Source organism: Pyxicephalus adspersus, chromosome 8 (genome assembly GCF_032062135.1).
Source record: "Pyxicephalus adspersus chromosome 8, UCB_Pads_2.0, whole genome shotgun sequence".
Classification (NCBI taxonomy): Eukaryota; Metazoa; Chordata; class Amphibia; order Anura; family Pyxicephalidae; genus Pyxicephalus; species Pyxicephalus adspersus.
The window spans coordinates 15,664,103-15,677,760 of NC_092865.1; the positions used below are offsets into that span (position 1 = coordinate 15,664,103).

General features: G+C 36.5%; 1 protein-coding gene across 1 annotated transcript; it reads right to left on the minus strand.

Annotated features, from left to right (window-relative positions):
* Positions 1–686: 686 nt before the first annotated feature.
* Positions 687–12,897, minus strand: TAL1 (TAL bHLH transcription factor 1, erythroid differentiation factor). The gene is made up of 4 exons (XM_072419600.1): positions 12,750–12,897; positions 11,097–11,936; positions 5,751–5,845; positions 687–4,844 (listed from the first exon to the last, which is right to left on the minus strand). Exons 2-4 carry the CDS (start codon positions 11,885–11,887, stop codon positions 4,423–4,425), a joined length of 1,308 nt encoding a protein of 435 aa, XP_072275701.1. The 5' UTR covers positions 11,888–11,936; positions 12,750–12,897; the 3' UTR covers positions 687–4,422.
* Between the last annotated feature and the right edge of the window lie 761 nt (positions 12,898–13,658).

A 13,658-nucleotide genomic window follows, 5' to 3' on the forward strand; every position in this document is an offset into this window, starting at 1 on the left:
CTGACACCAATGCTGGAGGTTTTCATTCTGGTTATAGACATCAATGCTGGGGCTCTCATTTGACCCACTGATACAAAACCAGGGGCTATCATTGCAACTATTACTACCTATTCTGGTGGCTATTACTGACATCAATGCTGGTGGTTATCATAGTGATCACTGATACCTAAGTGTGTAATGGGGCGGGCATGCAAAGGCACACCATGCCCTCACTTTTTTCGGGAATGGGCTGGGTCCCCCGTATAGGCTTTCCCTGTCTGCTCACCATAGATAGCCCTCACTATTACTGTGTCATTTTTTTTTCTATTTACGACTACACCCCTGCTGTTACCAGTGCTAGGAGTTATTATTGCATTCATTGACATTATTACAGTTTTCTTTAACACACCACTGACAACAATGTAACTCAATACCCAATACCAATCTGCTAACATGCAGCCCTCCTAAAGTGTCATGGCCCTCAATAATTTCCAAGTTTGTCCATCACTGGCCTGTGGTTAGCTTGTGGTCACACAGTGCGGAGACAGAAGGACCCTAAGAAAACATTTGAGTAAACCATTTTGTATAAGAGTAACTCAACCAAAAGACACAATGATATTCTCTTAATGGTTATTATATAAATACAATCTGTAATACATGAACAATAATTGGGCTTTCATGCAGAAGATCCATCCATGGAGCCAAGGCACTGTTTGTAGAACTTTTATTTAAGAACATTTTTAATATTACATTATATAACAAAACAAAAAAAAAAATTCTACATAACACGTAGACAGTGTCGCCGAAATGGCTTTACAAAGTTAACCCTTCCCCTGCTGGATGTGGAGAGAAAAGGTTAAATTGGGTACCAGGCCTGGTTACTGACTTTCTGCAGAAAATGCAGAAAACAAACTCAAGACATAACGCTGAACAGTACGACATAAATGGAAAGTGCTGTGATATACATCGAGATCCAGCGCAAGCAAAAGAAGAGTGATAAAAATATATTTATATTTATATATATATGTACCTTTCCAACAATAAGCAAGCATTCATGCGACCCTTAGAATGTTAAAGGAGAACTCCATATAACAGAGTTGAGTGAAGGAGAATAAAGAAGTAAATTTAGTGTGTGTGAGTCCATTCTTTGTCCCATTTCCACTGGGTTACCATTTCACAGTATTGCATTGTGCATTTCCAGGACCAACATACCACCTGTACCCACTCACTACACCAATGGGCACAGGCGGTTGTGGGTAATGATAGAAAGGATATATCCTACGGCCGATTCATGATACTATTTGAGTGAGACAGAAGAAAAGTAAAAGCCAGAAGTATAGAAAATATTCACAAATAGAACTATGAATAATATTTTCATAGTGGTCCCACTATAAACCCACTAAAGAGTTCTCCTTTAACATGTATTTAGAAAGAAGGCAGTTTTGGGACACAATTATAAAGGCTGATGTACCTTTAATATCCAATATCTTTGTGTTGCTGAGTAATACTTTGTAGTTACAGATCATTATTATGGCAGTGAATTTGACCCAGATAGTGGGAAGTGGCCCTTTTACTGGGAAAACTAGATGTCTGCCATTGCTGTCTTGCCCCATGCTTATCCAATGGCTTCAGCAATTTCTCATTATCTAACGTTGTATAAGTGTGCAGATCTTGCATTCTGTTTACTTGCACTTGTTTGCTGTATGCGTATTCTTAGCCAGAGAATCAAAAAGCAGTGAAGCAAGGCACAGCAAGGATTTTTGGAAGCAGCTTGGCTATTTCTCTCAGTAAAGGTTTTCTTGAACAGTCAATATTTTGGGACTTTTTGGAATTGTGCATTCACCTTTATTAAACAGAATCATGTAGAAATGGTTTCACTCATAATAATTAGGGATGTTAACATGAATTGCAGTAAAACAATGAAATGGACATGCAGTATGTTTCCAACACAATGCACCACAACACACAATAATGTGTTACTGCACTGCAGTGGATGTGCATTGAAGCTGTGTTGCCTTGCATTGTGGTGCCATTAAAATGAATGGCAATACGATCCTCCAATGCACGTAGCATAGGAAATGTGTTTTGGCTATTAGCGTCATGCTTTTGTGATACAAAATCTTTAGGGGTCATTTATTTCGATGCATGCTACCATAAATTGTGGTGTGCTGCATCAGACAATAGGTGCAAATCTGTTGTGCTGGCCTGTTGTGGTGCATTGGCAGCCTATTTCAACAAATGTTGTGTCTTATTGTGAAGCAGAAAATATTTTCCCTAAAAAATGAAAATGTTAAAATGGTAAATTAAGTAAAATGTAAACTTGAACAATTACAAACGGATGTCATGACACCAAAATCTATAGGAAGAAGACTGCAGTTGGCAATGTTCACTAACGCCTAATGGATTGCACAGTAGGGAAACCTCTCCATATTAGTTTTGGGAAATGTCAATGATCTATGAAGACCACAGTTTTAACACTTTGCAACAAAATACAGAATACATGAGCAAAAGTGAATTAATAAACAGGCAACTCTGTATTACAGAAATACTGTGTGTCAGGAAAGGCCAAAGGGTGGACCACTAATTCCAGTCTATTAGGTTCTGCTAGATGTGTTGAGAGAAGAATGGGATGATTGGAGGTTGGCCATAGATTTTTAGCACATTAATGATGGAAAGTATTTTTGAATAATGAAGAATTGCATACATGTGTGTTTTGTTCCAAATACTATGCCTAGTACTTTCTTAAAGACCAATTCTGCATGGTAAGTCAAATACAATAATGCAAATGCACAATTTCAATATATATCCAAAATGACCATGTCTTTTGCTTCCAAAGAATATAAAGACTTGTCCATTTAGGTTGGTTTGATGACTGCAATAAAACACAAGGAAGTTGTAAACTTGAGCTGAGGTCACTCTTGAAAAACAAAGCAGGGAATTTTGCTCCATACAAAGGCAGCTAGAAACATTTTAGGTCACCTTAAAAAATAGTGCAAACCTAAAAACAGTCTATTGCCATCAGCAGCTGATTAAGAGCTGGATTTCATTTTTTTTGCCTTTATTAGAAAAAATGAATAGGTTACTCTGGGCAATAACACCAAATTCTTAAGCACTAACCTGTAAAAATAATTGTTTAAAAACAGCGAGGATTACTTAATAAGACAAAGCAAAGAGTAGCCATGGAGTTGATTTGCTAAAGGGATATAGGCTGTTCCCTTGAATGTTTACTAAGCTTAGTAAAGACGGTGAAATTTACAAAACAAATACCCAATCAATTAAGAAAATTGATTGGATGGTTGCAAAATGGTAATTCAACAACCTACATTCATTTGCTAAATCAACCCAATGATACAAAAAGAAAACCCCCCAATAAGAACTGGAAATCAGCTTTCATTAATTCAGAAAAGTCAAAATCATTAAAGAATTAGCCCGATTATTTGCTATGGCTGCTGAATGTTGCACCACGCTGTACAAGCTACAATGGTTTTTCGGTGTGGTGCTAACTGGTACGTATGGACTATAAGAAACTATTGGTCCCTGCAAATGTCCTATTTTATTCAATATTAAAATACAAAGAGTGGTGGTGAGCACTATTCCTTACCGGAGAGGTTTTTGACTTACTAAGACTATTGAAAGCTAATATCTCCATAGCTGCTACAAGTTTCATACCCCTGCTTTTTACATATGCCCAATTGTGTCTTCATTAAAGCAACACTACCAATGGTACCAAATGGCACTGTAGTTAGGAAAATGTTATATATTATATTACTCATGGTTCTACACATCGTCCTGCCATATGACATTATGCTGCTCTATCATAAATAATAAAAATACTTTTGTATAGTGAACAAGTATAACCAACGTATATATACTGTACCTTCTTCCCAATAGGTACCACATAAAAATAATTCCATTGTATTGTCTTATAGGGTCCCAAATTCCTCAACTTTTGTCGCCACGGATGCCTTGTAGAAGAGTCCCAACGTGAATATAAGATTAGCTTCTTTTACAGCTAAATTAGCAATCTAAAAAACAAGCTTTTCTCATTTTCACATGAAAAATAGTATTTTGTATTAAACTAAAAATTATTTCTGTAGCTCATTTGGTCATTGAGCTGTTTGTACTTTTAAAATTTGTAATGTTGTTCAGTTTCCAAGTTGCATATAAAGCAAAAACAAACTGCTACATGTTCGGAAAGTGTAGGCAAACCTTCAAAAGATAATATAAATGGAGCCAAGCGGCCAGTTTTGAGAATTCCTTTTCTCAGACAGCATTGTTCCATGGCCTGAATGTTGAAAAGTTGAGGGTTTTTCAGAGTACCTTAAAAAGAAATATTGTTTTATCCCACACATGTCAATAAACACAGTGAAAAGGGATTATGGCCCAAGCCAAAAGGTCCCAGTCAATAGACAGTCAATAAGCTATCTTTCTCCCCAAAAGGTGTCATCGTTGCCCATTACTTTCTATAGGGAGGATAGATTGGTGGAGGCTTCTGCTGTGTTTGGAGTCCATTGTGTCTTGATCTTCTGAGAAGCTGTCCGGGCTTGGTGCGCCATCTAAGGAGCTTCCACAACTTGAGTTGGGAGAAAGTATGTCTTGGAGAAGATCTTGTTGGACCATACCATTATCCTTACTTATTTTGCTCCTTTGGTTGCCTTCTTCCTCTTGGTCATCGAGAAGTTTGGCTAGAAAGTTGATATATTTCATAGCCAGGCGCAGTATCTCATTTTTGCTGAGCTTCTTATCTGGAGGGTGAGTGGGAATGAGCTTGCGGAGCTCAGCGAAAGCACCATTCACGTTCTGCTGCCTCCATCTTTCCCGGCTGTTTGTGAAGATACGACGGACCACCTTTGTCTGAGGAAACCCTGGAGAAAAAAACAAAACGCAAAAGGGGCTTGAGAAAAAAATAATCAAATCATGGGCACGTGGCCCTCTAGTCACCAGATCCCAATGCAATTAACAACAATTTCCTTTGTAAGGTAATGATTATGACCGTTATACAAGGACAACCTGTACATGAAATATTGTGTTGGCCCACAAAATAATACAACACAATACATCTAATAACTAAAGTGAAGCAGAGTTGAAAATTAACTGTAGCTTTAAATTGTCCTTTAAAGGAAGTCATTGTGAGATATGACAGCACAATATCATGGCACTGCAGAGGCATTGACATTGTTAATGTTAATGTATAGGAAAATGGAGTAAATCTCCGCAATACATAATGTGGCTCGTCTCTTTACAAACACTGCAATTACAAAAAAATATATGCTGATTCCTCCCCCCAAAAAACTAATCATATGCAGAACAAAGAGCAGACTTTCTTAAATATTAAACCTGCAATAGATCTTTACATTGGAGTAGATCCTCTTGTGATCTTCATCCCCTGCTGTGCTATAAAGATTGTTTCTGTGAGCTTTTCATTTTTCCAAAAATACACAGCAAATTCCCCTGCAAGCCCTATTTTAGTTTTCCGCTGATATGGCAATTCAGTAAATGAAGACAGATGTAAGGTGATCATACTGTAAATCTATTCCTTAATTTTTAATGGAATGTCTTACCTAACTAAAGAGTATATATGTGCTGGAAGATGTTCTTTTTTTAACCCACATAATGAAATAGCAGAAGCAGGGGCAGAGGTCTACGTGATTTACTGGATCAGCAGAATTTTACACAATCTCTACAGAAACAGTAAACCCTTGTACACTTATACCTGTTAAACTTTAAGCTGCACTTCTCAACTAAAATAGCATTAAAGGCTTATAGCTTACCTTCATTAGTCTCTGTCTCATAGGGCCCCGAGCGTCTCTTGACTCGCGTGTTGTTATTGAACACCGTAAAGGTTTCCGGAACTCCAAAATAACTGCTACAATAATAAAAGAAAATGTATTGATACACTGCATAACAAAAATAATAACCATTGTTTGCATATGATTAAATTAATATTATTATATATTTTTAATCACATAATGTATATTTATACCTAAAACTCCAGTAAATAATGACAAAAATTTGAAAGCTAAAACAAGAGAACTATAGAAAAGATTTTATATAAAACGACTAAAACAGAAAATAGAGAACAATTTATCAGGATAAAGGATGCTTTATGTGTAGAATTAAATACATTTTTTAATCAATATATTTTGATATATTTCAGTTATTTTATTTTTAAATTGTTGCCTTAAATATTATATGAATTTCCATAACTGTTTATAATTCTGCGATTTTTATTTTATATATATTGCTAGGGTCATGTATATATTGTAAATAATACTATAACATATGTGTAGCTAACAAAAAATACAAAAATGTTTTTGTTTTTTTTAAATAAAAAAACAAACAAAATATAAATAAATAAAAAATTGGATGCTATTATAAGTATTATTCTGAATGAGAGTGATGGAATATTATCACCAATGGAGTAAGGAGTGATAATATATATTATTATTTTATATTAAAAATAAAAAATAAATCTAAAACATATGTAGCCTTTTGCCTGCAAGTGATAGCATATGATCATCAATAGAGTATGGAGTGATAATATTATATATATCTGTATTTAATGTACAGCGCTGCATAATTTGCTGGCGCTTTATAAATCCTGTTTACTAATAATAATAACAATAATAATAATATATCTATATATACAAAATAAATCTAAAACATATATACAGTCTCCTGCCTATGAGTGATGGCATATGATCATCAATGGAGTATGGAGTGATGTGTATGTTTAAATGACAACTCTTCATACAGCATAATGCATAGCAGTAGGTATAATAATATTTTTTTAAAGTGTAAGCCCCTTGAGCAAAGAGCAATCTTACTTGCTTATTAGTATGTTTTTTTTTTTTTTACATTGCATGTGATAAATGTAAAAAAATAATAACAGCATAAAAAAGTTCAAAAAATAAATTAATAAAAAACAAATAAAAAAATAATGTAATAAATAAATAAAGGTCTTTTAAATATATTTTGATACAAATAGTGTCATATTCATTCATCTTACAGGTTTAGAGGTACAACCATGACATTGGGCCATACTTGCACTATATAGTTACATAATGCAGGACATCCTTATATTCAGACAATTGGGATAAAATAAACTGATCACAAAGGAGTTAAGGGGTCACTGGAAAGACAAAAATGCTTATGGATAAGGAAGTTTTAGAAGATGTCACTAAAAGAAATGACAAGGAAAGGGAAATGAAACAGGAAATGGTTCAAAAGTGAAGCCACAAAGGAAGAAGAATGGTAATGAGATACATGTCAGGCTTAATGTGGTGATTTAGGGGTTTTCCAATTTTATTATTATAAAGGGCTCGCTGCCACCAAACCCTCCATAGGTCCTGGACTCTTATCATCTGAAGAAGGCTACATTTTTTGTTCTTTTCATATTCCTACATGAAGAAGCTACAACACCAATTCTTTACTTGGAATGATGCTACAAATATTTTTATTATTAATATTATAATATTAAACAGGATTTATATAGTGCCAACATATTACGCAGCGCTGTACAAAGATAGGGGTAGTAAATGACAGACAGTTATAGACAGTGGCACAGGCGGAGAAGAGGACCCTGCCCCGAAGAGTTTACAATCTAGGATAAATTATATATAGATACATATATATCGCAAATATTGGAATAATTATCTTGTTAGATTTATATATATAAATATATATATATATATATATATATATATATATACATATATATATGGGGGTTTTTTTATACGCAGGTAGTGATCTTAATTACTTCTAGTCAAGGTCTGACTCACTGAGAACAATAGTCTGCAGTCTTAATGATGTAAAACCCCCACAATGCTAATACACAGGACAAATTTGGATACTACACAGCCCAAGATCAGTATTTGTAATTTGTTTCTTTTTCTGCGATTTTCAAACATTGTATAAAATGTCCTTGGGCTGATCTCACACATGACAAAATGATTCATTCAATCTCTTATTTTCTCTAGCAAAACAGGAACATGCAGAGCAAACTTGGTTGTTTCTATGTTATATCAGAATTGTGGTAAATCTACTGCTTCCTGTTTGTGTAATTTTGTAACAAATAAGATTAAACTGATACAATGTATTTAGATAAGTGATAACATATTATATATGACTGTAGTGTGTTGAGATTGTTGCATTTTAGCAATGGACTGAATTAAGTGAGAAGTCTATCAATGAGTCAATTGAAACTCTATTGAAGTCCCTTGGAAGTTTTATAAATGCTTTTCTTAGTTTTAATTCCATCTACAGAAACTGTTCCACTAGAGAGTATTCAGTTCCAGTAGAAAGACTCCATGGTCGATGCCTTTAGGCATTTTCCAATAAAGTGTATGTAAACCTAAACAATGAACTTCACTTGTTTGCTTTCTATTTGGTCTGGTAAATATTCAGTTCAAAGCATTTTGTTATATCTGTTCAATAAGTGCAAAAAGCTACTGGTTGATTCTGCCATTAATCCAAATGGTGTATTGTTTGCTGTGCTCTCTGTCTGTGTTAATAACCCTTTCAGGTTCACCATTGTAAACTACAGAACACTTCTTCCCTATGTTATGGAGATGAAAGGATAGGGGGGTGTTTGGTAATCAAACTCTGGAGTAAGCGGCTTAAGGATTCTTCCAGATCACTGGTATTAAACTGCACTGCAAGCAACAAGATTTGTGCATTTCAGCGCATTTCTTCAGGCCACAGCTGTGTGGCCATTACCGTTGCTTTTGCAAACTGTGCCACAATCTGCCAAAAAAAGAGGGGTTAGGAAAATAGTTTTGCCCACAGAAGCTTTCTGCAGCTCACTACTGGTCCAAAATGGCCCTAAGGTGACAACTCAAAAAATTCAGAAGCATTTGCATAGACTATGTATAGATTACCAATCCTGCACTGCACCATCTCCCATCAGTGTGCATGGTAATGTATGTAGTGATATACCCTATACACTGGACAGTCTGGGTTCAATGGAATGCAAGTGTACATCCCCAGTCTTTTAGATTGTAAGCTCTTTGGGGCAGGGTCCTCTCCTTCTCCTGTGTCACTGTCTGTATCCGTCTGTCATTTGCAACCCCTATTTAATGTACAGCGCTGCATATTATGTTAGCGCCATATATATTAATAATAATATTATTATTATTAATATTATTAATAATAATAAAGTGTAAAACAGTCTGCACACACTATACACAATAGTTACCTAATGTGGATGCGTTTGGCAAGATTGGAAGACAATCTCATGTCAATAGGGGAAAACAAATTTCCCCTTGGCTATCCACTCTTGAGAAGACAAACATATTAAACAAACCTATCACACTCACTATTGTCTCTGCAAAGCCCCTTGCCCACAAATATGGATCTACATGGTGCAAAATAGTAGATAGGTATTAAACAAGGAATGTGTTTCTTAGCCAATGACATTGATGTGTACAGTCTCCTAAACTAAGTACAATGAAAACTCAATTGCAATTATAAATGAAATATGGAAAATGATTAGATACTAGGCAATAGCATCTTCCTGACCCAGGTCTCCATTTGTACCAGCAAATCAGCCTGAATGCATGATCTCCTTACACAAAGCTGAGCACAATCATTTATAAAAACATTGATCGCCTATCAAGCTAAGACAGAAATTATTGCACGAGGCACACAATTCCAGTGCAATAATTACATTGTCCATCAATATTGTATAAATATTAATATTTACTTGTTATGAAGGGAACAGTATATGTACAAAGGGTACATCCTATGTCTGTGTACATTGTCCTCACCATGATCAAGTACATGGTAGAAATCTCTGTACTCAACCATGGCCAGATCTATAAAAGACCCCAAAAATCTGCTGTAACATTAAAATCCAGGTTGGACTGTGGTCTTCAGGATGACCACAAGTGAAGGTCAATGCATGGAGAAGTATTGATAATGGGGTGAAAAATGGGTGGTATGATCTTAGACCACTGATATCACATTGTTCAGGAATGTTAGATAGATCAGTCTAGAAACTAAGTGGGGGATAACACAATATTTTTTATGTGATTTTCTCACCTTGAGTCAAGTAGGTAGACTCCAACAATGCTGTCTATACCTTGTTAGGAGCAACAATGATCACCCAACCTGCCCAAACCTGGTGGAGAACATCTTACCCTTCAGGTATCCAATCCAGGTATTTACCTCCCATATTATGTCTGCATAAAGCTTTTTCTACTGGGTTTTACATTTATATAATATAATATTCCTTCTCACAATCAGTAACAATGTGTTTCTAAAAGAGTGGTCTTCCCTAAGAAATTAGAATTTATCTATAACAACCAATTAAGATTTAGCTTTCATTATTCCAACCTTCATGTTCATAATGTGAATTCCATGATTTTTTTTTCCAGTTAAAACAATGGTCTACCTAGGAAAGGTGGGATGTAGGGATGTTCTGCGCTGTAACTCGGGTAGGTTACCTGGATGTTTTGCACAATTAACGCGTGAACTGATGAACTTTGTAAAAAATTGTGAGATATTTGCACAATAAAATGTACAGAAAATCCATCCATACATTTTAGCAAATTATCATATTTAGTATTTTCTTCCAATGATCAGGAATAGTATTTGCAACCTGAAGAATAGATAATGAGACCTTCCATGGACTGAAGGTGACCAATATTGCACAATGATTTCCTAACATGATGGAAAATCTCTGCAATGAGTTCACCATCACATGTCTTTAGGTGAGACATCTGTCCAAGGCTAAGCTACTGGAATTCTCAATAATTGCTCATGATAATGATAAGCTAGAAAAGCATGTTGTATATATAAGGTGTGATGAAGAAGTAGAAAGAGTTTAAACAAATAAAATGATAATGACACACAAGCCATCACCAGCAACCTATGACTGTGTGACTACAAATCTAAATCGGTAAGTGATTCAAAATGCAATGGAAATCTACAAAGTTACAAGATTTCTATATGAAAATCCAGCAACAGGAGCAAGAATAATTCTATCAGCATAGGGTGGGGTGTGTAATGGGAGGTGCAGGGTGACATGTGCAGCATTTAGGTGATGGATGGAGATGTTCATTGCACAAAATCAAAAGTTCTGATCGTTCTGCTATTACAATAGAAGAATCACCTACCTGTTGTCGGGGGTTAGAGGCTGGCTCAGTCCGTACAGCATGGTTCTGCCCGCTGCCTGGATGGGGAGGGATGCTGGAGGGCTCAGCTGGACCATTCGGGCTTCTGAAGCTTGATCAGCTTGAGGTCCTGAGACTGGCAGAGGGATGGGGGGTCTGCACAGCTCTGTTGTTGGAGTTAGGGGGGCTCTGCACAGCTCTGTAGTTGGGGGTCTGTGGGGGTCTGTAGATTGGTTTAAGGGGGGTCTGCAGAGCTCAGTTGTTGGGGTGAGCTGGGCTCTGCAAAGATCAGTGGTGGGGGTCAGAGGGGCTCTGCACAGCTCTGTAGAGGGGGTCAGAGGGGCTCTGCACAGCTCTGTAGATGGGATCAGTGGGGGTCTGCACAGCTCTGTAGAGGGGGTCAGTGGGGGTCTGCACAGCTCTGTAGATGGGGTCAGAGGGGGTCTGCACAGCTCTGTAGATGGGGTTAGGGGGGGTCTGCACAGCTCTGTAGAGGGGGTCAGTGGGGGTCTGCACAGCTCTGTAGAGGGGGTCAGGGGGGCTCTGCACACTTCGCTGGTACTCAGGTTCTGCAGTCTCAGCTCCTGCTCCCTGGCCTTTATAGTTCCCGATCCCTCCCCCCTCCTGAGCAGCTCAATCACCGGCACAGCACGAGGGGGGGAGCTGGGGGCAGCCCCCTCCTTCACCCCACTCTGCTCCACTCCACGCGTGTTCTCCGCCTCCGCTGACTGTCGGGGAGGTGAGCTGACACATGGAGCGTCTCCCATATCTGCTGTGCCCAGCCTCTCCATCATCCTCAGGCTACAATCATTGCAAAGCTGCCACCAACCACCGAAATCCTACCTGGGGGGCCAAAGGAGAAGAAATCAGAGATATGCCACACCATGTGCCAAGGGGCAACAATCACACCAAGCCTATACCCATCCATCCCTCATATATATGTGTATGGTAGAGGGGAACATCTCATATCAATTACTATTCTACATTCATATATGTAGAGTTTATTATATCATAAATAGTAATATTCAATACTCATATATGTATTTAGTTATAGTAAGTCATGTATATGAAATAAATTACTATTCAACATTTATATATCTATATACTGCTATGGTACACTTTAACATCCTTTCAATACTCATATATGTATTGTATATCATATATATTAACATCCAATAAATAAATGACTATAAAACACGTTCTTATGTATATATAGATATGGTAATTATGATATCTGTTATATATATATATCATATATTAATATTCAACACTCATGTATCTATATACTGTTATGGTAAAGTTTACACATCCTTTCAATATTAATATATGTAAATATAGGTATTGTATATAATATATAATAAATCAATTATCATACAACACTTTTTATGTATATATAGATATGGTATAGTTTTATATATATAATATAAATATTCAACACTCATATATATACTGCTATAGTAAATTTTAACATCATTTCAATATAATTGTTTTATTATTATTAATAATAATAATAATAAACAGAATTTATATAGCGCCAACATATTACCCAGCACTGTACGTTAGATAGGGCCCCCCCCCCCCCCCTCCCCTCCCTATCCAAAATGCCCCTCTGATCTGAGCCCCTGCGCCATCCACAAGACAAAGGCATGTACTCACCGTGCACCTTTCATGTGTGTAAGTGACTGAAGCCATTTTGTGGCCTATCCATGGCTGCAGTGGGTGTTTTTTAGGGGAGTAGTTGGGTGGCTGCAGCAGAATTGGATGTAATCCCCAGCTAGGGCTGCTTCCTATTTAGTATGGAGAGAGGAACACTTCAGCAATGTGTCCAGGAGAGATAAGGCGCCAGCACTGGCCAGCCTGCCCTGATAAGCCTCTAAGCCCATTATTTATGAAATGATTCATTATTATTTGGCAATTTTATCGAAGGGAAGGAGGAAAAATATGGCAGGGATATATGCATAGGAATAGATGCCTTGCAGGAGTTTTTTTTTTTTCTTGAATATTTTTTCTTAGCTTGTTAAGAAAAAGACACTGCTGAGAATAATATCATCACTATTAAAAATGCACCATGACAAACTGCTAATTCTAAACTTCATTTCACTGCCTGCTTATTATCCCCTGTGTTTTATTAAATATAGGAACACCTACCCAGCGCCTAATTAAATGTAATGAGTTACAGTCAATTGGCTAAGTAATGCTGTACACAGCTAAACCTTACACAATGCTCAATGCTGAATGTATACAGATAGAGAAATATATATTATATATATATATATATATATATATATATATATATATATATATATATATATAAATATATCATATAGAGAGATGAATGGGCAGATACATAGAAGAAGGGTAGACATATACATACATAGATAGATAGATAGATAGAAGATAGATAGATAGATAGATAGATAGATAATAGAAGAAGATAGAGTAGTAGGTAAAAACTGATATATTGCTAGATTTTCAGACAGATAAAAGTAGAAGGTGGGGGGGGGGGGTATCTGTAAATATTCTCACCCAAGATTCACACTACCTGAAATCAGTTAGCTAGTGAAA

Coding starts and splice junctions, on each gene's coding strand:
- TAL1 (XM_072419600.1), bottom strand. CDS start 11,887: ATGATGGAGAGGCTGGGCACAGCAGATATGGGAGACGCTCCATGTGTC. Junction 5,846..11,096: donor CCTCTAACCCCCGACAACAG/GTAGGTGATTCT, acceptor TTATTATTGTAG/CAGTTATTTTGGAGTTCCGG. Junction 4,845..5,750: donor TGAGACAGAGACTAATGAAG/GTAAGCTATAAG, acceptor TTTTTTCTCCAG/GGTTTCCTCAGACAAAGGTG.